Here is a 27,162-nt window from a genome sequence, read left to right as displayed (position 1 = left end):
GAAAACAATTCCAGGAATAATAGAGTTATTTCTTACTACTTGAAAATGAAACATGGTGTTTAAATTGTAAAAAGTACTAGAACTTGGAGGCTCCATTTGAAAATACTTCTCTACTAAGCCTGAGTTGCCATTGAGTTAATATTAATTAATTAATTAATTAAAAATAACAGCTTTATTGAGATATAATTCACCTGCCATAAAATTCAACTTTATCAAGTATCCTGTTAATATTTATTGAGTATCCATTCATCTATTGCATGTATCTAAATATAGGAACGATCTGAGTGGTTATGAGAGGAGACAGTCTTTTAATGTTGCAGGACGGTGTCTCTAGTAGTTGGATAGCCAATGAGTCTCTTTCTTTCTTCAAACATGTGTAACACATATGGATGATAATGCAATAACATTTTTCTTCTTTCATAATACAGACACTTTGGAAATTAAGTGTGAAACTAGAAGTTCTTTCAGTTTTATTCACCTTAATTAAATATTTCCCCTTATTTCAAGACGCATACCTAATTATTTACGGCTCCAATTAATTTTGACATTTCACTTGAACTTTAAAACTTTGAGTTTGTGCTATACTTACCCATGTTCCTATTCAAAACCATAAGTACCAAAATAATATTTTAGTTCTTAACACGATCTGTCGAAGTACAGCTCCAGATTTCTTATATATAGTAAATAAAGATCTTGATCTTTTTATAATTATTTAATAATTAGAGTACATTTTTTAAAAAATTTATTTATTTTTGGCTGTGTTGGGTCTGTTGCTGCATGCGGACTTTCTCTAGTAGCCCCCGCATGGAGCGGGGGCTACTCTTCGTTGCGGTGCGCGGGCTCTAGGGCGTGCAGGCTTCCGTAGTTGTGGTTCACAGGCTCAGTAGTTGTGGCTTGCAGGCTCTAGAGCGCAGGCTCAGTAGTTGTGGCGCACGGGCTTAGTTGCTCCACGGCATGTGGGATCCTCCCGGACCAGGGCTCGAACCTGTGTCCCCCACATTGGCAGGCGGATTCTTAACCACTGTGCCACCAGGGAAGTCCCTCGAGTACATTTTTAAATTAATTGAGTATTACTTTTATTTCATGCATTAGGCAAGCAGTATTTGCAAAATCAAATTATAGTGCTTGTGACTAACCCTAGCTGCATTAGTTTAACCCTTGATGATTATTTTTTAATAACTTTCCTTATAGCAATAGCAGTTAAAATAATTTGAAAACCACTTGCAATCTCCTGAAGGGGAGTAAGCCTTCAGTAATTGGGAAGTAGTTTGTTATTTCAAATGATTTGGCCTCCTTCCCTAAAGTTAAGAAAAATTTATAGTTTCTTTTAAGTTGAAACATATTCAGTGAAGATAACTTGAAGAATAAAATGAAGTACAAAGAGAAAAACAAAATCACTCATAATTCTACCATGAATGATTATTTATATCTACCTGTGTGCAGGTGCACTCTCTCGTTTATCTAGTCATTCCGTCATATATTTTAATACATTCATTTCATGCAGTCACACAATAGTAGAGACATTTTCCCATGCCAGTAAACAGTCTTCATTTTCATTATGATTTTTGATCACTGATCAGTTGATCATAAGAAATCCTTTTTTTTTTTTTTTTTTTCAGGCTTTTAAACCATTTTTGTAGTTCTTTCTCTTTTTTTTTTTTTTTTTTTTTTTTTGATATTTTGATTGTTTTCAATTTGGGGCAAAGACTTTAAGAAAGATTCTTGACAAGTTCCAGAGTTAATTGTTAGAAGTGTTATTGTTGAATCAAAAGATATGCATAGTTTTCAAACCTTTTGTATTATGTTCAAATGTGATAGGACATTTTAATACTTTCAAGCAGATCTAGCCTTATGCATTAGTAGAGTAGGTAGCAGCCTTCAGGCTGTGTTTGCAGGACTTGAGAAGGCTCCTTTTAATTCACAGCTATTCTCATCTACAATTAACCCTTGAACAACTCAGGTTTGAACTGCATGGGTCTGCATATACCGGGATAGTTTTCAGTAGTAAATACTACAGTACTCTAGGGTCTGTGGTGGGTTGGATTCACACATTGAAAGGAACTTACTATAAATTATACATGGATTAACCCCCCTCTTCCTCTTGTTCTTCAAGGATCAACTGTACTTTGCAGATGGCTGAAATTTCACCATCACCTGTCACTCCTTTGTCTCCTACAGGTACTCCCAGGAGAGGTAACACATTGCGCCTGGCAGGCATTTACCCTGAACAATCTGAAGGAGTTTATCTGATATTTTAAATTTAGTTCTTGCAAGTAAAGTTTAGAAACAAGGCAGGAAAAGGGACATTAGAGCATTGAGCAAGAGCGATAATAAGTGGAAACAAAGTATTTCTTTACTTCATTCAGTTCTGCTAAAATCAGTTGAACGACCATTATATGAAATACAGAATATTATATAGCTAGTTTTAGGAGTTTAAGTTATTATCTCTCTCAACAGTGATTCAGGCTGTTTGTTAACTTTGTATGCTAATTAATCCAGTAGAGAGACTTACGGTCCCAGATATGGAACACATATATGCCAGTAGAGATGCAAGGGGGAATTAATTAACTCCTAAGCAACCTTACTCTGTTGGAACACACTGTTTGCAAACTGTGAAATTATTTCCTTAAGAGATAGGAGGATGCAGAGTGCGGCTTTGAGTAGTTTGTAAAGAATACTCTGTGCTGTAGGGTCTGCCTCATTAGACCAAATATTTGTATTATTGGAATGTCTCCTTGAAAAACCATTTGATAAAGAGATAATAGTGGCAAGCAAGGCCACTAGATAGATAAAAGGCATAGTGTTTGCTGCAATCTGGGAACTTTGAGCTATTGCTTCTTATCATCTTTTAGTGGAAACTTGTGTGTCAGATGATAATGGGCCAGCCTGTGCAAAACTATGGAGAATAGTAGACCTTCTAGAAATTATATACCCTCGTCTGTGTAATTCCTTTACATTACTCAATAGGCTCATTCCTAAATATCTTCAGGATATTAAAATCCCAGTCTATTATTATCAGACTGACTCTTTCTCTTATAATAGTGAGTAGCTAATGATATGCCCCTTGTGATATTTAAAAATAGTGATACAGCTCTCATTACCACGTCTATTAGCCCCAGATTTACTCAGTCCTGGTCTAAACTGGGTTTTTGGGCTTTTAAAAATTTATCAGTAACAATCTCTAGACTGTATCTAGAGATGACTTCTTAAACCACCAATAAATGTCTTAGACTACTGGCAAATCAGAAGATGCTTGAAAAATATATGGCAACTAGAAAAAGACCTGTTACAATAAATAAATAGAAGAAAACGCACTTTTAACTAATGCTACTTCTAATAAATTTCTATATTCATGTGGAACTTTGGAGATGAGAGAAGTGACACTAAATATTTTAATTGATACATCTTTATGGTTTTATTGATTTGGATCTTAAAGGACAGATTCTAATACTGGCTTCACTTCATACTTCCTAACACCATTTAAAAAATATGTTACTGCAGGGTGACTTTCACTGATATAAAATGAATTTTAAAATATTAAAGGTATCTAACATCAGTACTAAGGATTTCTGTTTCTGGCCCTCTGCTCCTCTATGGAAATTTCTTTTCCTTCTCCCAACTGTTTACCTGATACTATTTTGCCCCCTGATTTTGCAGTTCTTTTAAGTTGATTTCCCTCACTGATAAACAGATTTAGTTGTGAGATTATGTCCTATTTATTTTTCACTGGAAGTGAGTAAATCCAGAACGTTATACTTGGTGACATTTATTTCAGCTCATCAAGGGAATGCCACCCATGTTTGCTTGGTTTGCTGCACTTCAAATAGGACATTGAGAATGCTTGAGTGTTAGTGTAACTTTGCTATCTTTGTTTCAGAATTAACTGAAAATGTGACATGTGCCTCCCACTTGGAGAGGGAAACTTCTCAATAATTTTTTTTTAGTTAATACGTATTAAGTTCTTAAAAGATGTTTGAGTGAGAGGCACTAGTGCCATGGTAGTTAAGAATCTGTTAGTCATTTTGTTTTAAATTTGTTTGGTGTATATATTTATAATTACCTTGCACAAGCTAGGTCTGAGTTAAAATTTGGCATAGAAGTCCATGTAGGGTAGCAAGATAATGCTTCTGTCTAATAAAAAATGTCAGTCTAATGATTAAACCGGTTGAATCCTTCCAGGTTATAGACTTGACTGTCCTTTGGTTAAATATTCTTACAGAGTCCAGTCAGGTCAGAGAAGGTAGTTGGCCATGGTATGAAACATGATTTCCAAACACCTCAGCAGGGCTGTTGGCAGAACTGTTTTCCTTAGAATGAGGTGTATCCTTTTGAATACAATAAGATGCCACCTGTTATATTTAGATGGTGATAGAAAGTGTGCATTACGTTCTGTCCATGAGAGTAAATAGTACTTAGTGGTAGTAAGGGGTGATTATTTGTGGTTGATAATAATAAAGGTCTTGGATGAATTAGAAAGAAATTGTCGAGGCCACTGCTAAAGGGTTTTATGTGTTTATAGACTCAATGCACATTTGTTGAACACCTTCTGTTTGCTACGTGCTGGGGGTGTAGTGATAATCAAGCAGACCTGGTCAGTTTCCTCATGGAACTTAATATCCAGGGGAGGAAATGGGTATTATGTAATGACTCATGTAAATATAGTCTACAAGGGGTAAGTACTGAGAAGTACTACAGATTGTTACATCAAGGGGACCTGAACTTTGTTTGATGGTGACTGTAGCTAATTATGAAATAGACTGAATATAGCCCTATGGCTGACCTCCTCCCCTCCCCCTCCACACCTTTCTTGCTATATGAATCTTGGATATTGTCTTTTGTCCATCCTATTATCCTATCAAAAAATTGCCAGTCTAGAGCTTGGGGATGAAGGATAAGGGTTGTGAGGTGAGAGGAGGGATGATTATACAGGACTCAGGAAGAAGTTACAAAAGTTTGAGTTTTGTGATCCTAACCATTTGGTGTTCAGTTTTGTGTGACTTATACCACCGATGTCCTAGATTTACAAACTATTGGGAGTTCTTATTAAATGTAATATGCAATAAATATATCTATCATCTTATAGTGACATTTACATTCCACATGCATATACATTTATACTGCAATATATACCATTACGTAGTAATAATTATTAAATATTGATATTCAATCCAAAAACTACAAAGACTAGGAAATGGAGGCACCTTCTACTTAGGTCATATCAGGTACCTGGAATGAAGTATAATGGAAAAATATGTGAATATGGGGTTAGAAACCCTGGGTTTAAACCTTTCTCTGTCACTTATTCTTTGATGCCAGTAGTCTCTATATCTTCTTCTATAAAAGAGAAGTGATCGAACAGTGGCACCAGCCTTCCTTCCATCTATGATTCTGCAATTCACCCTGGCTTCTCCACTTAGGGGTCCATATCCGAATGGGTCAGGTAGCCCTATTTTCTCCCACTGAAGCTGATTTGCAGCCCATTTCAGGAAGGTGGGAAACTTGGAGAAATGCCATCTTGAGAAAGCAAATGCATTATTCATCTTGTCAAACTTTTATAAAATGCATAATTGTTGGCAGAAAGTATTTAAAAATGCCTTTTTTTCTTCCCTGTTGAATAAAAGCCTAATTACTAAATGTGGAATGGGATCTCCAGATTGATGGTGAGGGAATTGGTTACTCATCCTACTTCCACTTCTAGTATTAAACTAAGATGATGATAGATCAAACAGAATAAAACAACGGTAGGTGATTTTCAAAATTCATGGATCTCAGAGATATTCTCTTAGGCCGTGAAACTTGCTTTGGCCTAGAATTCAGTTGCTTATGGTGTTTCTCCCACATCTTTAATCACTGTTACTTCTGTTGCATTAGTAGGTTAAGACAAACACGCATCTACATGAAAATAATTTATTCATTTCAGTAAATTCAGTGAACAGTAAGAAAAAAGAATAAGTATTTGAAAGAGAGTATAAAATGTGTTCAGGGGCTTCCCTGGTGGCGCAGTGGTTGAGAGTAAGCCTGCCGATGCAGGGGACACGGGTTCGTGCCCCGGTCCGGGAAGATCCCACATGCCGCGGAGCGGCTGGGCCCGTGAGCCATGGCTGCTGAGCCTGCGCGTCCGGAGCCTGTGCTCCGCAGCGGGCGAGGCCACAACAGTGAGAGGCCCGCATACCGCAAAAAACCAAAAGAACAACAAAAAAAATGTGTTCAGATATACTAGCTGCTTGATTTGGTTTAGGCTTCAGGAATAATGGGAAATCACTAGTAGCAAGTATAGTGCTGCCTGACACTGGTTTGCTCAGGACCTGTGTTCAGGTGAAAGCAGTGTTACTTCTTTAAGGGCAGAATCAACTTCCCATTTCTTCCTGATCTTCAGTTCAACTCTACAAAAAACTTAGTGACATCCACTATATAGCAGATCCTGGGATAACCCCCAGGAAAATAATGACATGATCCTCATCCTCCAACTTTTTTACAGCCCCACAGGGAAGCAGAACATGGAAATAGAGTGAAACAAGTAAAATGCTACTGTACAGAGTAGAAAAGAAGTCATGTTTAAGAGAAGTTCTGGGAAAGGCTTCTTGGAGTTGGTGATTCACATGCAGAAATTTTAAGAAAATTTCATCAGGTGAACTTGAAGAAAAGGCTGACGGAAAAGAGATAAAGGTGTGAAGTCACAGAAGTGTAAAATACACACATGTGAGTGTGAGTACTTGGTATTACTACGATGATCCTGGGGAAGTGGGGGAAGAGGATTGAAGTCAGAGAAAGGGAAGCAAGGCTGTAGTGAAAAGAAAGGAATAGGCCAGAAAAGGAAGGTCTTAACTGCCATGTGTAGCGCCTTGGGTTTTGTCCTTAGGTGATGGAGATGTGGAAGGTTTTTGAACATGTCACTTCATGATCAGATTTGCATTTTGTAAGATTATTTGTGGCTGGATTATGGAAAATGGTGTGATGGGAACTGGATTGCGTGGTAGCGTGGAGACTTAGTTAAAAGGGTAATGCAATAGTTCAAATGAGTGATGAGATAATTTTCTGGTATAAAATCTCAAATTGATTCATAAATACACTGCCACATTTTAAAATGTCAGCAAATTGAAAATATTTTTAGTATTCAGTAGAACTAATTCGTTGCACTTTTATAGTTTAAAATTATTCATGAAAATGATAGCAATGAAAAATTGAAAGAGGGTTAATATTTTATTTGTCCGTGGATTTAAAGCAGTACACTAAGAGAAAAATTTTCACAGTTATAATTTTGCTATTAATATGGAATATTACTCTACAAAATGTAAGGTAATGAATTTTTTTTATATATATATACATATATATATATCTAGTTGTTTGTGGAAATTAGGCATATTTGAAAACAAGTGAATGATGTCATACTGTCGGTACATGTAGGTATTTGTCGAATTTGCCTTTGATACTGAACTGATATTTATAACGAAGACTTTGTATTAATTCAAGTCATGGCATAAGTGATGGATATTTTTAAGCAGAAAGTTAAATCCCAAATCAAGAAAGAATGAAAATATTTGTCAGGGAAAATTAAATAGCCATATATGCATATATGACTGTAATTTTAAAAAGAGCACATGTTAAAAGATCATTGCAAATCATATATTTGGAACAGCACATTTGAAAGTAGCTTTAAATTGTCTCACAAATAGTGTGGCATATAAGTCTTCTTACCAAATCTTGGTTTTGGTGCGTAAGTCCTCACTTCTTAGTTATCACAGCAGGAAACAAAAGTCAGAGTTGATGAAATTAGAATATCCATAGCCTTGTGGGGGAATAGAATATTAGAGTGCTACATCTTTTTCAGTATGAACCCAAGATTAAAAAAAAATGTTGCTATTTGAGTACACAGTAGTATACAAGTTATCATAAATGTTAGGTTGTATGCCCCATAATCAAATGGAATAATGATCAGTTTCTGTTATCTTCAATTCAAATTAATGCCCAGGAATCCAATTTCATGCCTTACTATTGGTCAGACTTTCTTTATTTGTGTATAATATTGTGAATGCCTATAGTTTTAGGATTGCAAGTTTATTGCACTGCATTCAATGTGAGATTATTTATCAGTCTTCAGAGATTACATTGAAGCTTTAGGGGTTAGGATGTATTTGCTATGCATGATTTTTATGAAATTTTTTATAATAACTTTTTCATAGGATCTGTTTATCCTTGTCTCTTTTCCCCCCCCATGTCATAATAGAATGTATTATAGTACTTTGAAGAAACTTTTTCAGCAAAATATATTTTTACTACACATTTACCCTTAATAGGTTCTGTTAGGGGAATCAATGACAACATGTTTCAAAGCAGAAATCTTTTCATGCTTGGTTTTTTTTTTGTTTAGTGAGATTTCAGGTATATTTTAACAACTGGGGTTTCCCTGATGAATCATTAAAATAAGTGAGTGGGCTGGAAGGTAATACGAACTTTTCTCAGTACTGCCCTATTTTACTCTGCTGGGTTATTGGTTGCTTTTTAAGTAGAACCTGGGTATGTTGGAGTTGGTGGTTGGAGGTTCAGAAGGGAAGAGGGGAAAGGGTCAGTTAGGAAATACTAGGTAAACCTCTGATGACCTATCGGGAAATCCTACTCAAATTCTGCTTTCCTCAATTTACACCATTTTGTGTTTAAGCTTTCTATTTTTGCTCTGCCAAGCTCAACTTTCCAAGTACTGTATATAGGCAAATAGAAAATATATTTTCAGCAATTGATTGAAGTTTAAGGTATCAAGCCATGTGTGGATTAGCCTGTGAAATCAATTTCTCATGTGTGTGGGATTAAAATCGTTAAAACCATCATCACTGAAACCGTACCTTCCTACAACTAATAGCAGTAAGGTGTCTGTGGAATATATTAATACAACACATCCTCTAATTTAAAATTATTACTTGGTATTTGGTTGGAAAATTATTTGAATATTATAGGTAACTGCATTGACATCATATATGAGGGCTAATTATGGGTTTCTAATGTGACTTAGCTTTAGTTTTTAAAAATCCACATGAGATATTTATACTTGGCACATCTTTTTCAATAAATCAGTGGCATATGGCAAATTTCCTTTAGCTATACTGTTTAAAAACAAAAAACTGAACTACCACAGCAGTTATAACTGCTGGAGGAGGTAGACAAAAATGTAGTTCACCTTGAAAATGATCATGGCTCAAGGAATAAAGAAACTGGGTCAAGCTTAAAATAAATGCAGGTACGATGACAAAAGTTTTAATATAAATTTAAAAATATTCACAGCATTGGTTTCAGGCTACTTTTGTTCTTGGTGATCTTATCAATAATGCATTACTCATTTTTAATTGAGATGACTCTAATGGCACCTTTTCATTTTGGTCAAAATATTTATATGAAATACTATTGTGATTTTTCACCTTATATTCCCTCTTAATTGTAAATGTACATTTTTGGAAGGCAGATAATTCTCCAATAGGTCATTTTGACCTCTGGTAATCTTAAATAGAACTTGAAGTGGTTTAACATTCCTGTGTCCTAGCTATCACTTTGACTCTTTTTATATTGCTAAATTAATGTTTAGCATTTAACCACGTATCATTAAATCATAGTATTGATAATGAATTAAACTTTCATAAAGCTTTAATAGTGTAGCAGGTTCTCATTCATCTGGTGTCACTGGGGAATAAAAAATGCTGAAGAAATGAGGTTTTTTAAAACTAAAGCTTACTTGTTTAAGCAGAAAAACTTAAAAGCTGATAAAAATTTTTCTGGAACATTTTTTGTGCTCTTTTAGGGAGTTTGAATGGGTTGACCATTTACTCATAAAATATCATCATTCTAGTGTCATGTAGAAAGGACGTGGGCTTTCTGTTTGGTGTTTATTCTCCAATGTGGGAAGTTTTGTTTGTTTGTTTCTTCCTTTTAAAATGCCATACCCCTAATTCTAATATACTTACTCCGTTTAATTGTTTCAGGGCTTAAGGTCTGTGGTGGTACATGTGCTAATGCCTTAACAGATTCATAAATCCAGGCGCCTATGTAAGACATTTGGCTGCATGTAGGCTCACCCAGCATCTTTTGGCAGACACCTGGCCGCAGCTTCCTGCCATGGAGGAGACCCGGTTCTTCCCTTGGAGTGAGGACTTTCAGTGTTGAGGCCCTGTTACTGCTGCTCCAAAACACTCACTCTCCAGTAGCCATTGCTAGTGGTGCAAAATGTCTGTATTTACCTGGCGTGCTCCTGAGAATCTATTATGTCAGGTGACCATCTTCAGTTTTCTGGGATTACTGCTAAAATGGGCAAATGGTGTACTCCCTTTATCTTTTAGTAAATTCCAGCGTAGCAGCAAAAATCCTTTTTAACACAGTGTCTTTTTTTTTTTTTTCCCAAGTCCTGCTCATGTTTCCAGCAGTGTTTTCTAAAACAAAGCTCAATGAAGCACAGTGAAAGTATTATTTGAGCAGTTCTTTAATGTGCTGTAATGACATTTGGTTTGAATCTTATATTTAAAAATCAGGTTCCCCTCTTTTGCTTGCACCTAGTGGGAATCATCTTTCTTCCAGCTTGTGCTTAAAGAAGACTATAGGGGAAGAACAAAATTTCTTCTTGCTGCAAAAGTTGCAGTAGAAGTAAAAGGGGGAACTGCCGGGATATGTCTGTCTCCACAAAACAAGCAGAACAAATTTCCATGAATCAAAGCCACTAAGTATAGTTTTCAGAGGTGGTAGGACATAGTTACTTTCCCTATAAAAATACCCCAAATGCAGGCACACCCGTTGGCCACTAGAAGAATGCTCAAGTAAACGCTAGTTCAAACCTGTACATTTCACTCTTCTTACTGCGCTATTAAAGGGGTGGAAATCTACTATAACTATAATCTTTTTTCCGCTTTTCTATTTTTCAACCTCCCACACGCTTGGTGTTCAGTTCTGCTTAGTGAGTGTCTTGAATCTACAGCAGCACCTACACGTACTGCCTCCACAGTGGCTGATAGTTTGCAGATAACTCATGATTCAGACCCATAAGAAACATCTGTAACTATAGGGCATGGTACGTGCTCTAGATTAATCATGGAAAAGGGCAGAGCAATGAAGAATCAGAAAGCTTGTTTTTTTCCAAATATTAATGTTGCTTTCTTTGAGGTTATATATGAGTGGAATATTCTCTAGAGTGGTTTATATCACATTCCATCACTTGGGGAAATATCTCAGGTCATTTTTGTAAGAACCTTTTAAGCATATACACCTTAGTGTGGTTAGGTCAGAGGAAATAAAGCAAGATAGCAGATATCTGTCATGTGATGCAGTAAGCAAATTAGTGTTAAACTGCTTTTATTTTTTCTTGAAACCTTTGATATAATTTTCACAATTGCCTTTCACTAGTTTTTCATTTGCTTTCTAGAAGTTTCCTTCATTTGAAGGGTTACTGGCTACCATTTTGTTAAACCTGGAGGCTGTTTTGTTAACTTACTGAATACAGCATTATAAAGTTCAAGTCACCAGCCAGCCTGAAAAAATCGAGCTGCATAGCGCAGTCACTGAGCTTACTTCTTGCCCACAAAATCTGCAGTACTCTCAAATTTGTATTTGAAATACAATCTGCTGATGGGGAATGGGTAACACCCACTGCCTTTCAAATGCATGTGTATATCTACTTTTCCCACCTTTCCTTGGTGAATAGGGAGCTGTGTTTGAAAAGACCTGATTTTAAAATGCTGGAGGATTCTATCTTTACTCCTTAAGTAAGGTGGTTTATCCTAATAATGGGAGGGGCAAAATACCTTATTTCTGTTTGTCAGCTGCTATGCTTCAATTTTATCTTCACATCACACCTCTGAGGTTAGTACTTTTATCCCCATTTTAGAGAAGGTGAGACTAAGTCCTACAATGTTAGGTAGCTTGTCCAAGGCCCTACAGCTAGGACATGACAGAGCTGAGCTTCAAACCTGTATCTCCCTAACCCCAGGACTCATACCTTTTCCACCTGAGGAGCACTGCTTCCTATTTTACAGATAAGTGAAGTATGTGTTTGTATCTTTTCCCCAAAAATGCTCATTGGAAGATTTAAGACATCAAGAAGTAAGCTTTTTTCATTTCAGTCATTTTTTGAGAACCGTTTGAGACATTTTGCTTTGAAAGGCAATTTAAGCAGGCATTGCTTTGACTGAGCAAAGTAAAGCACAGTTTTCTTAGTTAGGAGCATCACTGAGTTTTTGAGACTAATAATTTTGTGGAACAACATTATTAAGGAAAGCAATATGCTTGCTGAACGAGTGGTGTTTACTTAAGTCATAAAGGAGAATTCAAACATCTGGAATATTTTTAAACAATGTAGTTGTTATGTACCAAGTGATATTTCTTATTTACTTCTTACAGGAAATAGCATCTAATTTGAAATATATAAAAGTTTTTACGTTCATACATATATTTTTATCTCACTGAGCACTTTGACAAAAGTGATATTATTAAAGTAAAAAGTTGCTTGACAGCCGATTCTCTGTGGTGAAAATTTTACCACATCTTTAATAGTAATGTTACTTTATCGCTCTTAATGCCTTTGTTGTTTAAAGTAAGGTTGTAGAAACTTTGCTGGTTCACAAGCACATAGCTTTACCCTACTTTTTCGGTCTTCCTTTGGGGGTGGGATATTGACAATACTGAGGAAGTGGTCAAGCGTCTCAAGAAATTGTATCCTAAAGATTTTTAACACGAGAGAATAGAGATTTGAATATGAGTGTGCTGTCTTCTAAATATGGACTCGTTGGAGGCATTGGTAGCTGATGAATTTAAAGATGGATTAATATGAGAGTTCCAGAATCAGAGAATTCCTGAACTGGAAAGGCCCATGCAAATGAAGGGCTCTTGGAGTGAAAGTGTTAGTTAGGACATGAGTTCAGTGACTGTCCAAGTCTAGATAGAGCTCTAGGCCAAGCCAGTGCTGAGGTTCCTGAGTCAGTGTCATAGCCGTTCCAGCCAGGAAGTGAGTGATCACAGCGGGAGAGAACTCTAAACTTCCTGGGTAGGAGAAAAAACTGAGTCATTGTGGAAGTAATCTTAAGACGTGAAGAAAACAGAAATCAGAAAAATAAAGCATCTTTATTTCCTCTTATTAACATGAATGGTATAAAAATATTGATTCCAAAGTACAAACCTCAAGTGTTATATACTTTTTAAAAAAGCAGGACGAGCCTATTTTAAAAAGTAATTTGTCTGTAAACGACTTTATTTGCTTTCTGGGTATAATATTTTAACATATTTATTTGAAAATATTTATACAAATTTTTTTTTTGCTTAATATCTAGAATCTGTGAAGATTTGAAAGGGCCAATGAGTATTCTCATCATTGAGGCATTCTATGGAGGGTCCCATAAACAGCTGGTGGATCTGCTTCAAGAAGAGTTAGAATACTGTGTTCTTTATACTCTTCCTGCAAAGAAATGGCACTGGAGAGCACGGACATCGGCTTTGTACTTCTCTCAGAATATTCCCACCAGTGAGCATTACAGGTAATTAGAGCCCAGGCTGCATCTCCAGCCTGTTTTAAATGTACTTGTTCTAAGGAGGTTGCTTCTCTGTTGGCCTCTGTGAGATTTCTTCCAACTATGGAATTGGTCAGAATGACTCCAATAGCTATTCCTTTAGCGACAGCACAGCAGCCGAGTACATTCGTACTCTGAGGACACCTGGTCGGTAGGAAAGTGGATTCATTTAGAGCCTGCGTGCCTTTTCTCATTTGTGCTTTTATCACGTGCACGTGTGGGTGTGTGATGACATGTTTTGGCCTGAGATGAGAGTTGATTTTGTACACATTCGGTTTTTGCTTCCATAACCTCCCATGCCTCTTTTAGTGAGTATGCTGTTTTAGGGTGTCTGCTCTGTACTAGGAGCTAATGTTGGAAAGATGGATATGACCAAGGCCTGTGCCCTTACAGGCTTTAAAGACTATTCAGAGATGAGTGGTTTTTAAAGTGTCATGAGAGTATGAAAAGGGGAGAAGTTGATTTTGACTGTGACAAATTGGACGTCGCTTTGTAGAGTTGGTCAACTTTGCTTTGTCTGCAAGGTTGAATAGATTTGGGGGACACAGGCCTCAGTTTTGAATTTTGAATTGTTAGGAAGTGGGAACTAGGGGGACCTATTAGAAGGGCTTACGAGACACACTGAAAAGTGTGGATGGGAAATACCGATTCCATTTTAAGGAAACAGTAGAATGGAATCCTCCTGAATATCCTTACTGCCATATGTCTCCTGATGGTTAAATAGTGGAAGATTATCCTACTGTGGTTTACATATCCGATGTTCTTACCGTTCTGGGCCCTTCTGTGTAGGACTGCATTGGTGGTGGCAGGAGTCGGGAGGGCCAGACTGATAATGAATGGAGTTCGAGCAGCTAGGTTGTTAGAGAAAGGGCACGTTGCAAGCTGCAGTGCTCACCTTGGCGTCAGCAGCCATTTCCATCTGCTGCTGGTTGTAAGGTGGGGCAGAGACAAGGGAGACAGCAGCTTGAGATTTAAATGTAGGTTGCTGTTCTTAGTAGTAATTTGGGGGATTCAGAAAATAACCCATTTGGTGTATAAAAGCCATGCGTCGCCTCTGAGAATTCAGATTGTCAGATGGAACAGCAGTGAGTACTCAGGTCATGTTGCTTGGGATTATAAAGGTAAAAGCTGTTTGGGGGCATATTGAGAATTTTGTATTTTTATAATCTAAAGTGTATTTTTCCTTACATAATTTAATGTTTTATATTCTGATAATCACCAAGTGAGTATTGTGGATTCACTAGTAGTATTAGAAATTTCAGTGCATGTATCAATACAAAAGTTTTCAAGGCAATGACAAGTGAGTCGTTGCCTTGAAACAGTGCTAAACAGGATTTTAGCGCTGTTGCTGTGCTAAAATTGATTGTTTATAGTTGCTTTCACATCTCATTTAATTGTGTTTTCTCAGCAGCAATTGCATTATATTACTTAAGGTCAAGTAATCCTTGGCTTTATGGCACATTTTCATTTAACATTACCATTTGATATAATACATTCATACATACCAAATGATATACATTTCTACAATGATTTGAGCATTGAAACAAACCATTTCTGTATCTGCTGTTAGATTTCATTTTGATTACGCAGTGTTTTGGAATGGAATTTTTGTATCACAAATATATGTGTGTGGATAGCATGCAAACAAACACTTCTGTGCCCGTGGCTTCCCCACTCCGTTTGAGGTCTGAAGCATTTGAGGTAAAACATCACATTGCTTTTTGAAGCAGTCTTATTTGGGAGGTAGATTTCTGAAAGATGGTGTCATAAAATATAAAGTTTTACTCTCTGATAGCCATAGGACCTCCAGGTCCTAACAGTGGTATCTGTGATCTTTCAGACTCAGCCATTTAAGCTGCAGTTAATGGTACTTATTAATCTAATCAGACTTCACTAAAACATATACCTCACCAGTCTGACTTACAGTTATATTTGACTAACGATAACTTATCTACTCTTTACCAAATAACCTTTCTGAATACTTTTAGAAGAAACAGCAGCAGCTTGAAAACTTATATACGAAGTTAAAAAATATGCTCACTCAACCCTAGATAAAAGTGCAAGAATGACGTTTTGTTACACCAGATAATTCTGATCTCTGTGGAGACTTTTAAAGATATGAAAAGTTCTTGATTTCTATTTACTTACTCTATTTGTACATTTGTCAAATGAAATCACCAAAATTCATAAAGATAAAATGATTAAGCACCAATATTGCATGCCATGCAAAAACTACTCTGAACTACTAGGAATGTGTCTGATAAGAAAGACCTTGAATGTAGGTACACAGGTTATTTTTTTTCAACATCTGTACACATAGTCATTGTTTTTATAAGCTCGTTATCTGGGTAATATTTTATTACTAAAAGAATAAATTGCTCCAGCCTAATTAATCAGCTTGATTCTGCTTTATCTTGACAGTGAAAAGAATACATCATGATTCACATTTAGAGCTGTTTAACTTTTATTATAGATTACAAAAGCTCCACAATTTATTTTTCTCAAAAGTAGTTTGGTAATTATTAGGTTTTATTAAAGCCTTGCCTTCTGGAAACTTCACAAAATGCAGAAAAATGTTTCTGAGGATGGGCCTCAAATTTCATGTTCTGAAATGTATGAGTCATTTGTCCCAGCATCAAGCATTTCTACTTTCTTAAAATATACCTAGAGTAGGCATCAAAGATATTTCGTTCTTTTTTCTTTCTGCAATATCTTTACTGAACTGAAAGAATCGCTCTTACTTAAAATCATTTTTTTCACTCTCAGATGCTTACAGTTATATTTTCATTCCATCTGAGGTATTGTGGCAGATACTGATCATTGCCCACCTAACAGCCCTTCTTCCTTGTTAACAGAATTAGTTTTCTTTGGCGTGGCTAAGTACCCAGCCCCTGGGAGTGAAGCTTGATGGACTTAAGTCGGTCATGATGATTCCGTTCTCTGCCAGATTTTCCCAGTTTTCCTTGAAGCTAGTGCTGGATTCTGGCAAATTCAGTTTAAGTAGATTACTTCTGGGGGTTCTTCCAACTAAGTTTTTTTAATTTTATTTTGTGCTTTACTTATAAAAAGAGAAAGCCATCTCCCCTTCTCTGCATTTTACTGTGGTTATGATGTCTACAACTAGCAGATGACAAGATGAGTACAAAACACCTGAGCTGCCATAAATGGCTGATGAAAGGCTGGAATGCTATAGCTACCTAGTACCCTGAAAACCCTCTGTCCGTAAAACATCTAGCTATGTTTTGTAAAGCGTAGTAAATTTCATTTTAAGTTCATAGCCGAGCAGAGTAAGAGAGGATCTGGAGAGGGATTTGGAAATTAGAGTGGTCACCTTGCTTTGAAGCCGTGGCTGCGTAGTTTTCACAAAGGGGACTGGTTAACTGAGTTATGTTACGTTCTTGAAATGAAATACTGTGCAGCATTAACCTGAATTAGGAAGCTTTCTGTGTCCTCTTATTGGAATCTCTCCAAGACAAGTGACCAAAAGTAAGGTGCCAAAGAGTGTTATTGGTGCCATCTTTGGTGCCAAGAAAGGCGGTTATAAGAACGAAACAATGGAAGAGTGCATTGGAAATGAATGAAGATACTTGCCTGGGGATTACTGTAGCAGAGGTTGTTGGTGCCCCACCCATATCCCTCTCACCTTTCTCTTGTTGTGTGCCCTGGCCAGCTTCCTACTGTCAGTCTCTGCAGCCCTTTTTGCCTGGGGGAGTAGCTGCTCTGCCAGTGCAGGCAGCAGGCCCCAGTAGCCCTCCGCCAGTGATCTCCGCCCCCTCAGATGAAATCATTCTGAAGTGTGAACAGGGTAGAAATCATTAACAAAGATTCCTCAAAAACCCTGTAAGTCAGGAAATAAAAGCATAATTCTAAATAATTCATGGGTCACAGAAGAAATTATAACGGATACTAAAAAATAGAACTGAGTCATAACATACTGCATATCACAATGTGGGTTGCATCTAAATTGACAGTCGCAGCCACATCATCTTTAATAAATTTATTTTTATTATTGTCTTTTTAAATTGTGATATGCAGTGCCTTCTAAAGCTTGGCCCAGGGCAGGGCTCCTCTTACTTTAATCTAGGAGTACTGGGAAGGAAACAATAAAAAGAGTAAAAAATAGTGAAATTGAAAGCATATATATATGTGTGTGTGTGTGTGTGTGTGTGTGTGTGTATGTATAAAATGGAGATGAACAAACTAAAATTAGTGATTTTGAAATAATAAAACATATAAATCCAGGCATGCTTTATTTATTTTTTAAGGCACAGTTCATTTTTGGAGTGAAAAAAGTATAACTACAGATATGACACAGATCAATAAAAAGGAGGAAATACTGTTAATAATTTTATGTTGATACATTTGCAAACTTAGACAATATGGATAATTTCTTAGAAAAACATAACTTCTAACACCTCACTCGAAATAGAAAATCCGAATGGGATTATAATCATTAAAGTTGTTGTTACATTAACTAAAAATCTCGCCATTAGCAGACAGAGGCTGGGTCCTCGTGCAGGTTGGTTTACACCAGTGCTTCTCTGTCTCTTTCCAGACTTGTGTTACATGAGATCAAGTATCTAGTTTTTTAGGTTTTCTGTTTCTTGTAGTCATACTAGTCCTAATTGGTGTTGATTATCATTATATCTCCCTTCCCTACTCCCAACCCTTGACCTTTTTTTTTTTTAAATGTCTAAGGAGGGGCAAGGAAAGCAAATAGTTGGATAGAAAATAAACTGAATGAAAGTTCAGTTGGGTCAAGTAATGTATAAAGTGAAATTCAAGCTTAAGGTGATATTTGATTGTTGATAATTCTGTTATGATTTGCCATTTTCTTAAATGGTACCTTGACTGTGTCTTTTCATTAAGCAGATTCTCTTTCAGGGAAGCTGTGATTTATTTATTTATTTTTGTTCTTAATTGAACTATTTGCTGTGAAACATTAAGCATAACTTTCTTTGGGAGAGTGAACATTTTTAACTGATATGAAGTACCTATGTATGTTTGATGTTTTTAGCTAGCCTTTGTGAATAAAGATATGGCTAAACTAGTGAATATAGGTAAATTAATAAGGAAGGTGGTGGTTTCTCAAACAATTCTTTTATAAATTAATAATTCAATTACTTTGCTAGGCAATTATATCTTGTTTTGAATTGTTACCTCTTGTTAAAGATATAACTTTCTGAATAATATAATAATACTTTAGTAATAAAACATCATTTTATTAAAATGTACCTTTCTGAATAATTTAATACCATCTTAATCATGAAGACATCTTTATATTAGTGTGCATCATAGTTGGGAATATAAAAGTAAGTGATGACTTGTTAAGAATTTGTAGGTAAGTGAAGTATTGTTAGGCATACAAAGGGCAGTCATTTTGCATCTCTATAACCAAGGTAAGATTTGATGGATTTAAATAATAGTAATAATAGCTAACATATTGAACATTTACCATGTAGTAGACATTCTACAGTCCTGGAAGCTAGATATTGTTTTCCTGGTTTAGCAGAGGTAGAATCTCAGGCTTAGAGTCAGGTTACTTGCACTGGGTTACACAGCTAGTTATAGTAGATATGTGATTTGAGCTCAAGTCTGGCCACTTGCAAAGGCCATACACTGTTCGTTCTTTTTAAGCCCATGCTTTTAACCACTATGCTATCTCATTAGCTTGCTGAAGTAGGTTAATTAAGTAAATTAAGCCCGACTACCTCTTGATGAAAAAATATATTACTAGATTTCTCTATTAGAAGTGGGTGGTGGTGCCTCTTGGGGTCTTGAGAAGGGATATAGTTCTTGAAACTTATTGGAGGCTGATATCTGGGAACCAAGAGTCTTTCTAGGTTTGTGAATGTGATTTTTTCATTTTTGCTTAGCACATTTCTCTTTAGCTTTTAGCGATAGAAGTCACATGTCATTTGAATTTTCCTCTTGAGGTTTTTCTTTAAATCCAAGTAAAATGCTACATGTGATGCTTTTTTAAGATCTTCGGGTAAACTCATGAATGAAAATAACATTCTTGTTTGTGGTGCTCAGTACCTGCCATTACCAAATTACCCTCAAACTGCTATACTGTGAAGTTCTCTACTTGGTTTATGAACTTGGCTAGAGACAGCATTCCAGTACTGCCCAGCTCACTGCCCTTATATCATTACCAGTTGCGTACAGTTCTTGGGGTTTGGATGATGTTCTGACACTGCGTAAATAATATTATCATTAGGTACGATGCAGCATCCCATAGTCTGACCCTTATGTGACTTCCATTTATGAGAACTGGCCGAGAGTTTCCTTGTCACCGTTGCCCAGCTGGCCAGCTTCCCTATCCTATACTGCCTAATTGTGGGATTCTCTTTTGGTTTGTTTTTCTACCGATCTGCTCTTGTGTCTAGGCAGTGCACACAGCAGCTTTCCAGTATTTGTACAGTGCTTAGGGCTTTGTTCACAATATTACATCTCAGTGAACTCTCCTCTGATTGACAGTATAAAACCATCTGGACTTTTATGTTGAAAATGTAGCTGACCCCAGTGCCACAGAAATAGTATAATACTGTACACCAAATAACTAACCATTCAGTCAGTCTCTGTTTCTCTGTCTCTCTCTGCCTATCTCTCTTTTCTCTCACTTTCTTCTCTCTCATATACAAAGACATACACATGCACATGAATGATTAACTTTTAAATTACTGTAACACATCCTTCATTGCAAAACTGGAAACTGTGTCACAAGCATCCTAAAGGAGGGTTTCCAGACTTTATCTTTTCCAGTTTTCTTTGTGTTTCTTTTTCAGTGCTGTCAAGAAGTAAAGTATTCCAGTAGCAAGAAAAACATTTTTTCATGTTACGGAGTTCGTAGTTTATTCTCACCGTCAACTGCTAATTCAAAAGTGTTTGTATACTTAGTAGCAAGCACTGTGAACCCACTGCTTCCAAGGAGTGAAGCACAACAGTGGAACTTCAAGTGCATGTTTTTAATATTCCTTCTAGCATATTTTAAAAATAAAATAAAATTTCACATTTAAGATTCTATACAGCCCCCAGGTAACAGTGCATCAGGATATGTTATTATTTTGAACAGACTCTGTACCTTAAAGACCTATAGGATAAATCTCCCATATATTTAACCTTTGAAATTTGACAACTGTATTTTAAAAGACAAACTGGATGTTTATTACACTTTTACAGAGGAGAGAAAATCATTATTTTTAATGAAGGAAATGGAAAGAGCAAAAAAACCCCAAACACCCTTAAATGGATGCAAAATCATACTATTGTATAAAAATGCTTTGGCTCTAGAGTAAGGACCTTCATAATTTTGCTTTTAGAAGTCACATGCTTATTTTTCACATAACAATTGAAACTGTGAGTCTGATCTTAGAGTGCTTCTAATCTAGTTGTTTTAGGTATTTTCATTGCACTTCCACTCCCAACATTTGTTTGTTTATTTGAGAAAGTGTTTCTGCTTTTATTAAGGTCTTAGTCAATGAAATATGTTTGCTTTGGGAGCTGTATAGGGTGTGCACAGGTCTGAGTGTCTGACATCCTGTATTCAGGGCTTCTAAAGCTATGGTGCAGATACCCTGGTACCCTTCCCTTCTCTTAAGCCTCCCCTCTTAGGGAAGCTTTCATGCTCACCTATTTCCTTGGGATCAGATTTGGCCTCCTAACCATCTTTGGACACACTGTCCTGTTTATTAAATGGCCAGTTCTTGTGCACCTCTTCTTTGTTTACACTCTGTGGTTCTTTCACATGATGGACCTGCTGGCCTCCTGACCAGCCAGCCCACAAAGATAACTGCAGGCAGAAGGCGGGAGCTGAATCAGGTCTTGTGCTTACAAAAGAGCATACATGTCCCTTTCATTATTCTGCCTTTCTGAAGAACATAATCCTATATTTTAGTAAATTTTTTCCTGTAAGCAGTCTTTCCTGTGTTTCTCTTTGTTCACCATCTCATGCTGATCATCAAAATTTAACACTCCCTTTTGAGGAGAAATTCCTGGTGACTGAATACATGTAGTTGAGAGAGGGCAGGAGGATGGGATGGTTTGACCAGACTAGGTATCTTTTGGTTCTTTTCTAAGCTTATTTCCATTTTTTTCCCCTTCATCAGCCTGTATTAAGAACTTTTACGTCCAGAGCCAGTGCCTATGCGAGCACTGGTGATGTAAAGGCAAACTTGGCAAACGTGGACGTACAGTGCTGACACTTAGTAAGCATTTAGTAAACTCTGTTGATTGAAAGAAAATTTAATGCCTGTATATCCAATTGTTATACTAGTAATTTGGATTAAATAATCCCTGATTAAAAACCATCAGTGACTTCACCTTGCGTACGTAAAAATCCAGATTACATATAGGGCTCATAGGGCCCTGCCTGCCTCTGCAACCTCATCTCTGATCCCTGACATCTCACTAATGTGCTGTAGTAGCGGCATTGGCCTTGTTCACTTACTCTGAAATGTCAAGCTCTTTCCTGCTTCAGGTGCTGCTGCTTCTTGCTGGTCCTTCAGCTGGTAACACTAACTCATGTCCCCTCCCCACACCTTTGCTTACTTCTTCCCATCCTTCACCTTCTCAGAGAGGCCTTCCCTGATCAGCCTATCTAAAACAAGCCCTCTATTTCAGCATCCTAAATTAATGTATATTAATTGCATTGCATATAATTTGTAATTATTTTATTTGATTTTTTTTCTTTTTTCATTATTCTGTGAGTTCCGTGATGACAAGGGCCATATTTGTCTTGTTTACCATTTTTATCTCCAGTACTTAATTTGCTTCCTAGCAGATAGTAGCTGTTGAGTAAATATGGTTGAATGAATGCTTTCATATCTGTGGGTTTGAAAATACAAACAAAATATGGTTGTAATTGACTTTGCTAATTTTGCTTATTTTTTTCAGCTCTCAGCACTACCAGTATCATGTGTCCAGGGATATCGTCTCTTCTGCACAGAGACTGCTTAGAGACATTTAAGGGCCTCAGAATTATGGGATTAAACTAAAGAATTCCTTATACACTTACTCACTTATTCTTATGGGTTGTATTAATCATACTATGATATCAGTCATCATTTGTTATGTAAATTTTGATAATAGAAAATATATTTTTCTGGAATTTCCCCTGTATAAAAATGTTTCTGGAAAAAAAATGTTTCTTAGTTCAGGAAACTTTGTAGAATCTAGCATATGTGTGAGATAATTTTGTAAAATTTCACATGATTATATTTAAGGCTTTTTAGATTTGGCAATAGCCACCCATGAATAGTGGCCTTTTAATATATGGTGTGGAAGCTATAGGATAAATGAGAGATCAGAATTTGTCCCGAAGAAGTATTTAGCTTGGCCGCTGCAATTATTTAAGCATTTTTAATTCTTACTGCTTTTAAGACAGATAGACATTCTTTGCTTTGGTCACAAATACAACTAGTTGCCATTGTTTTATACTGACCTGCTTCTGTATTTATGTTACTTAACTGGTCCATTTAGGCCTTTGTGTTTGTAGCCTCTGGTCTAGACTCTGTCCAAGAATGCATCTTCAGATACTCTTCAATAAAATATATTTAAATGTACATATACATAAAGGAGTTTATAAAAAATATAAATCACTCATGTTGGAAAGAAACAATATACTGTAGTAGGGGAATCAGCAGTTCTAGGTTCTAATCCCAACTCTGCCATCAATTAGTTGTTTGGCCTTGGAAAAGTCATGTTTTTTAACCTTAGAGTCTTATTTTTTTCATCTGTAACTAAAGGTTTTGGTTTCTTCTACTGAGCTCTATGATGTCTTAAACAAGGAATTAAAATCAAGATCAAGATTTAAAGAATTCTAACACAAAAGACAAATTTGTTCTGTCTCTCATTCAACTTTGTTATCAACCACTGCTTCATTTAATACAGAAATTATTTCCTTATCTTGTTTGTGTATCTTCTTGAATATTTACTTTTATTTATAGAGTTAAGAGACTTTTGAGCAATAATTCTTTCCAGTAGTGCTTATATCTTTTAAGTTGTTCTGATATGACTTATTTGTTTGGATCTTCTGTTCCAGCCTCAGAATGTCATGATTATATCTGCCTTTTCAAAGAGAAGGTGCTTGACCTTTGTGTTAGCTATCTGTCTCTATAGGGCATGGAACATAAGACATGTACACTAAATACTGAATATGTTACTATAGACCTCACACAGAAGAGTCAGGACTGCAAAGAGGGTAGCATTCACTAAAGAAGTACAGAGGAGGGAGTTTAATCCTCATTCAGGAAACTCTGAGGTAGACCTCCTGAGAAGATGTTAGAGATTTTAATAGATAGAGGTGAAGTGGAAGAGTGCTGTAGAAGAAGGAAGTGTTGTGGACAAAGGTATTAATGCAGGAAAATTGGGAAATGTTTGGAAATCTCTAAAATCTTGGTTTAGCACAAACATATTCTGAGTTAGGAGGAGTTGTGGAACATCAGGTTGGGAGGATAAGGCGGATTTTGTCTAGTTCATGAACATTCTTGAATTCAAGGTTAAGAATTTAGGGAGCTTTTGCTTTAGGTTATGAGTATCCTTTGATGGCTCTATTACTCAGGACCCTATTAGTTGCACATGATAGACCCCAATTCAAAATCAGTTAAACATAAGGGAAAATGTATTGGCTCATATAACTGAAAGTCCTAGAGTAGTTGACTCCAGGCAAAGCTGGATCCAGTGATTAGGCCTCTTGTTTTCTTGACTCTGCTTTCCTCTGGTTTGGCTCTCTCCAAATGGATCTCTCCCAGAGCTAAGTCTATATCTCACCAGCCTAGTTACCCTATCTGAAAGAGTGTACCACTCTTGGCAGTTGTAGCCAAAGTCCCAGATTGAGTGAAAGCACTTTTTTAAAAAAAACCTTATGGTCTTTGAACTTATTACTGTGACAAAAGGCATCTGATGTCATAATTGGCCAGTCCAGGGTCACATGGCCACTTTGGGGTCGACCTCATCCAAACCTTGTGAACCGAGTGCAAGAGAGCAAAAGGAAAATTGCACTGCTGTTATTTGAAATTGCACTGCTTTGATTTGAACAATGTTTTGCTGGTAAAACACGGTGAGTATTGCAGTCAAACGTGGGAGTGAGGTAAGGAAAACTGCACAGGACAAGTATTACAGCAATACAGGATGGAGACCATGGATGAGAGTAGAGGTGGCCATTGGATTCTTAACATCTCATATAGAAATAGTGAGATTCTGAATGAGAATAATGATAGTAGGAATGGTAGATGGTAAAGGAATTAGCAATATGAATGAAATTTGTGTTGTTTGCATTTCACTAGTTGTAAAATTTGTCTAGGAGCTGAATTGAAAGTTACCCTTATCCTGTCTATGAAAAAAGAATTTGGTATACAAATTAATTTAGGCAGAAGCGGAGAGATCACAGTTAAATTACTTTAGTAGTTATAATTATTTTAAAAATAGCTATGCCAATTGTAAATCATTCATATTCACTCATTAAATTGGATCAGTGGGTTTACTTTGGCAGCATTTTAAGTTACTCCACATACTTCACTGTAGCAAAACTTCCTTTTCTTTAAAGAATTAATCTAACACTGCCTCTTTTCTCTGTGTAAATAAAATTTATAATATATATTATGTATACATGTATATGTGTGTATATGTACATATTACCCAAATATACACATAATAAGTGATTCATTACTTGGTATTAACTTCTCAAACTTAGCACTCCTCCCTCAAAAAAAGGGAAAAGTCAGGTATTAAGTGCATCTCTAGAGTTCTTATTTTATGCTAGATCCCGAGGTAAAAATTAATGAGTGAAGTTTGTGGTTGCCACTCTACTTAGTATTCAGTTCAGAAAAGCCAGTCTCTTCCTCAGTGGTCTGGACTGGTAAGGCACATGTTTGAAGAACACACACTGTGTGCCAGACACAAATGATAAAAGAGTAAATAAGGTAGTGCACTTTAGGAACTGAGTTTTTTCTCTTGGATATAGTTCTATTCCTTTTATTATTTTTTTTCCAGTACTCTTTGCACAATGTTCACTTGAATCAGCCTTTCTAAAGCCATCAGATACTAATATGTTTCTAGGGAAATTCCCCACACTTGGTAAGCTGTCTTTCCCCATAGGAATAGAGCTGAAGTATAGGGGAGTTTTAGCCCATGGTTTGTTTCAGTGTGTATCCAGTGTTGATAACAGATATTTATTTGTATATGAACTGTTTTGGTGATTTTCAGAAAATGAAAGTGGCTAAGAATGTGAACTAGTTTTTGTCACTGTTTTTTTTTTTGACTCAATCATAAGCTTAAATAAAATGAAAAAAATTTCATGAAATCCAGTTATATTAAAGGCTTATGTTATTTGTATATTGTGTGTGTCTGTGTGTATGTAGCATTTGTATTGTAGAGTTTCTCATTCAGAGGTAGTGATTCTTAGCTTTCATTTTATAGCATTGCTTAGTGTCTTCAGTTTTCTCAAAGGAGATTTTTAAAACAGAAAAACATCAACTCGCTCTTATTGAAAAAATACTTTTCTATACCATTTTATAAGAAGATTGCTGCCAGGAATTCAAGTAATAGCACAGTGCCATTATTACAAAGGTTTAGGAATCCTTGACTCTTGCAATTGGTGGAAACGAAGAGATTATGACTCAGGGGCTCAAAAAGAGTGATTAGGAGGACTATGCAATCATTTTCGTAGTAGTAGTATTTTTATTTTTCTAAGTGTTCAAAAATATTTAATGAAATTCATATTTTATTTGCAGTATTTTTTGAAAAATGTAAGAGAAGCAGAGGTTAAGAATCGAGGACTTACTGGTTCTGAAATTGATTGAGTATTTAGTATGTAAGTAGAGTTTATGTGAGTAATCTTTTTTTTTTGTCTGATTTTGGTATTTAGAACTGGGAGTAGAAAAAAGAAGACACACATACATATTCACACAAGAAGGAGAAACAGTGGCGGTTTTAGATTTGAAGTACCTGAAAAACATTCAGGCTTCTGGAAATATGATCTTTATATTTGCCTTCTTTCAATCAGTTTTATTTTAGATAAAATGCTGGCTGATGGTAGTGGTCCACTTGAACACTGTTGAGTTTTCTTTATTTTTTTTTTCCATGGAAAAAAGCTCCCAGAAAACTTTTGTCCTTTAATATGTTCAACATGCATATGTTTTACATGTATTAACTAGTATTAAAAATGCAGTTTCTAATTAGATGTCTAAATCTGAGAGGAGTTGTGGTGAGCACCAGCCTCTTAGAATTACTGAAAAAGAAAGTTTTGATGAACAGGGTTTTCTTTTTGGCTGTTGCATCCTTCAGCCTGCTCTGGCCCCAGAAACTATTATGTTCTAGGATTTCTAATGCATATTGTCAGTTTTGGTGATAAACCCTTAAGATATTGATTATATCAAAACTTGGAGAATTCAGGATATTTACATTCTGTTATGACCTGTTCTATATTACAGCAAAAAAGTTAGTATTTCTGTTATTAAGGATTTGGGCTTTAGATGAGCATCAGTAGTTATAAACTTGGTATGTCTTAGGTTTTAGAAAAATTGTAGAAAACCTCTAAAGTAACATTGCAACCTGGTTTTGTTTGGTATTTTTGTTTTACATTTTTAAATGGGGGATCGGTGACAGGGAAATCCCTACTCTCCAGATTTGTATG

General features: G+C 36.2%; 1 protein-coding gene across 9 annotated transcripts in view; it reads left to right on the top strand.

The window, feature by feature from the left end:
• Positions 1–27,162, top strand: part of QTMAN (queuosine-tRNA mannosyltransferase) — a 357,381-nt gene that overhangs the window by 14,030 nt on the left and 316,189 nt on the right. For all 9 annotated transcript variants that reach the window (XR_003003173.1, XM_024744092.1, XM_024744100.1 and 6 more), the window contains exon 2: positions 13,293–13,496. Coding sequence is in view for 8 of the 9 variants with exons in the window: in XM_024744092.1 (XP_024599860.1) it covers positions 13,318–13,496 (179 nt within the window). In the remaining variant the exon portion in view is untranslated. The remainder of the gene's footprint in view (positions 1–13,292; positions 13,497–27,162) is intronic.

Source organism: Neophocaena asiaeorientalis, unplaced genomic scaffold (genome assembly GCF_003031525.2).
Source record: "Neophocaena asiaeorientalis asiaeorientalis breed wild unplaced genomic scaffold, Neophocaena_asiaeorientalis_V1.1 scaffold11, whole genome shotgun sequence".
NCBI classification, from domain to species: Eukaryota; Metazoa; Chordata; class Mammalia; order Artiodactyla; family Phocoenidae; genus Neophocaena; species Neophocaena asiaeorientalis.
Note: the sequence above shows the minus strand (reverse complement) of the source record. Positions and strands in the feature narration are given on the sequence as shown.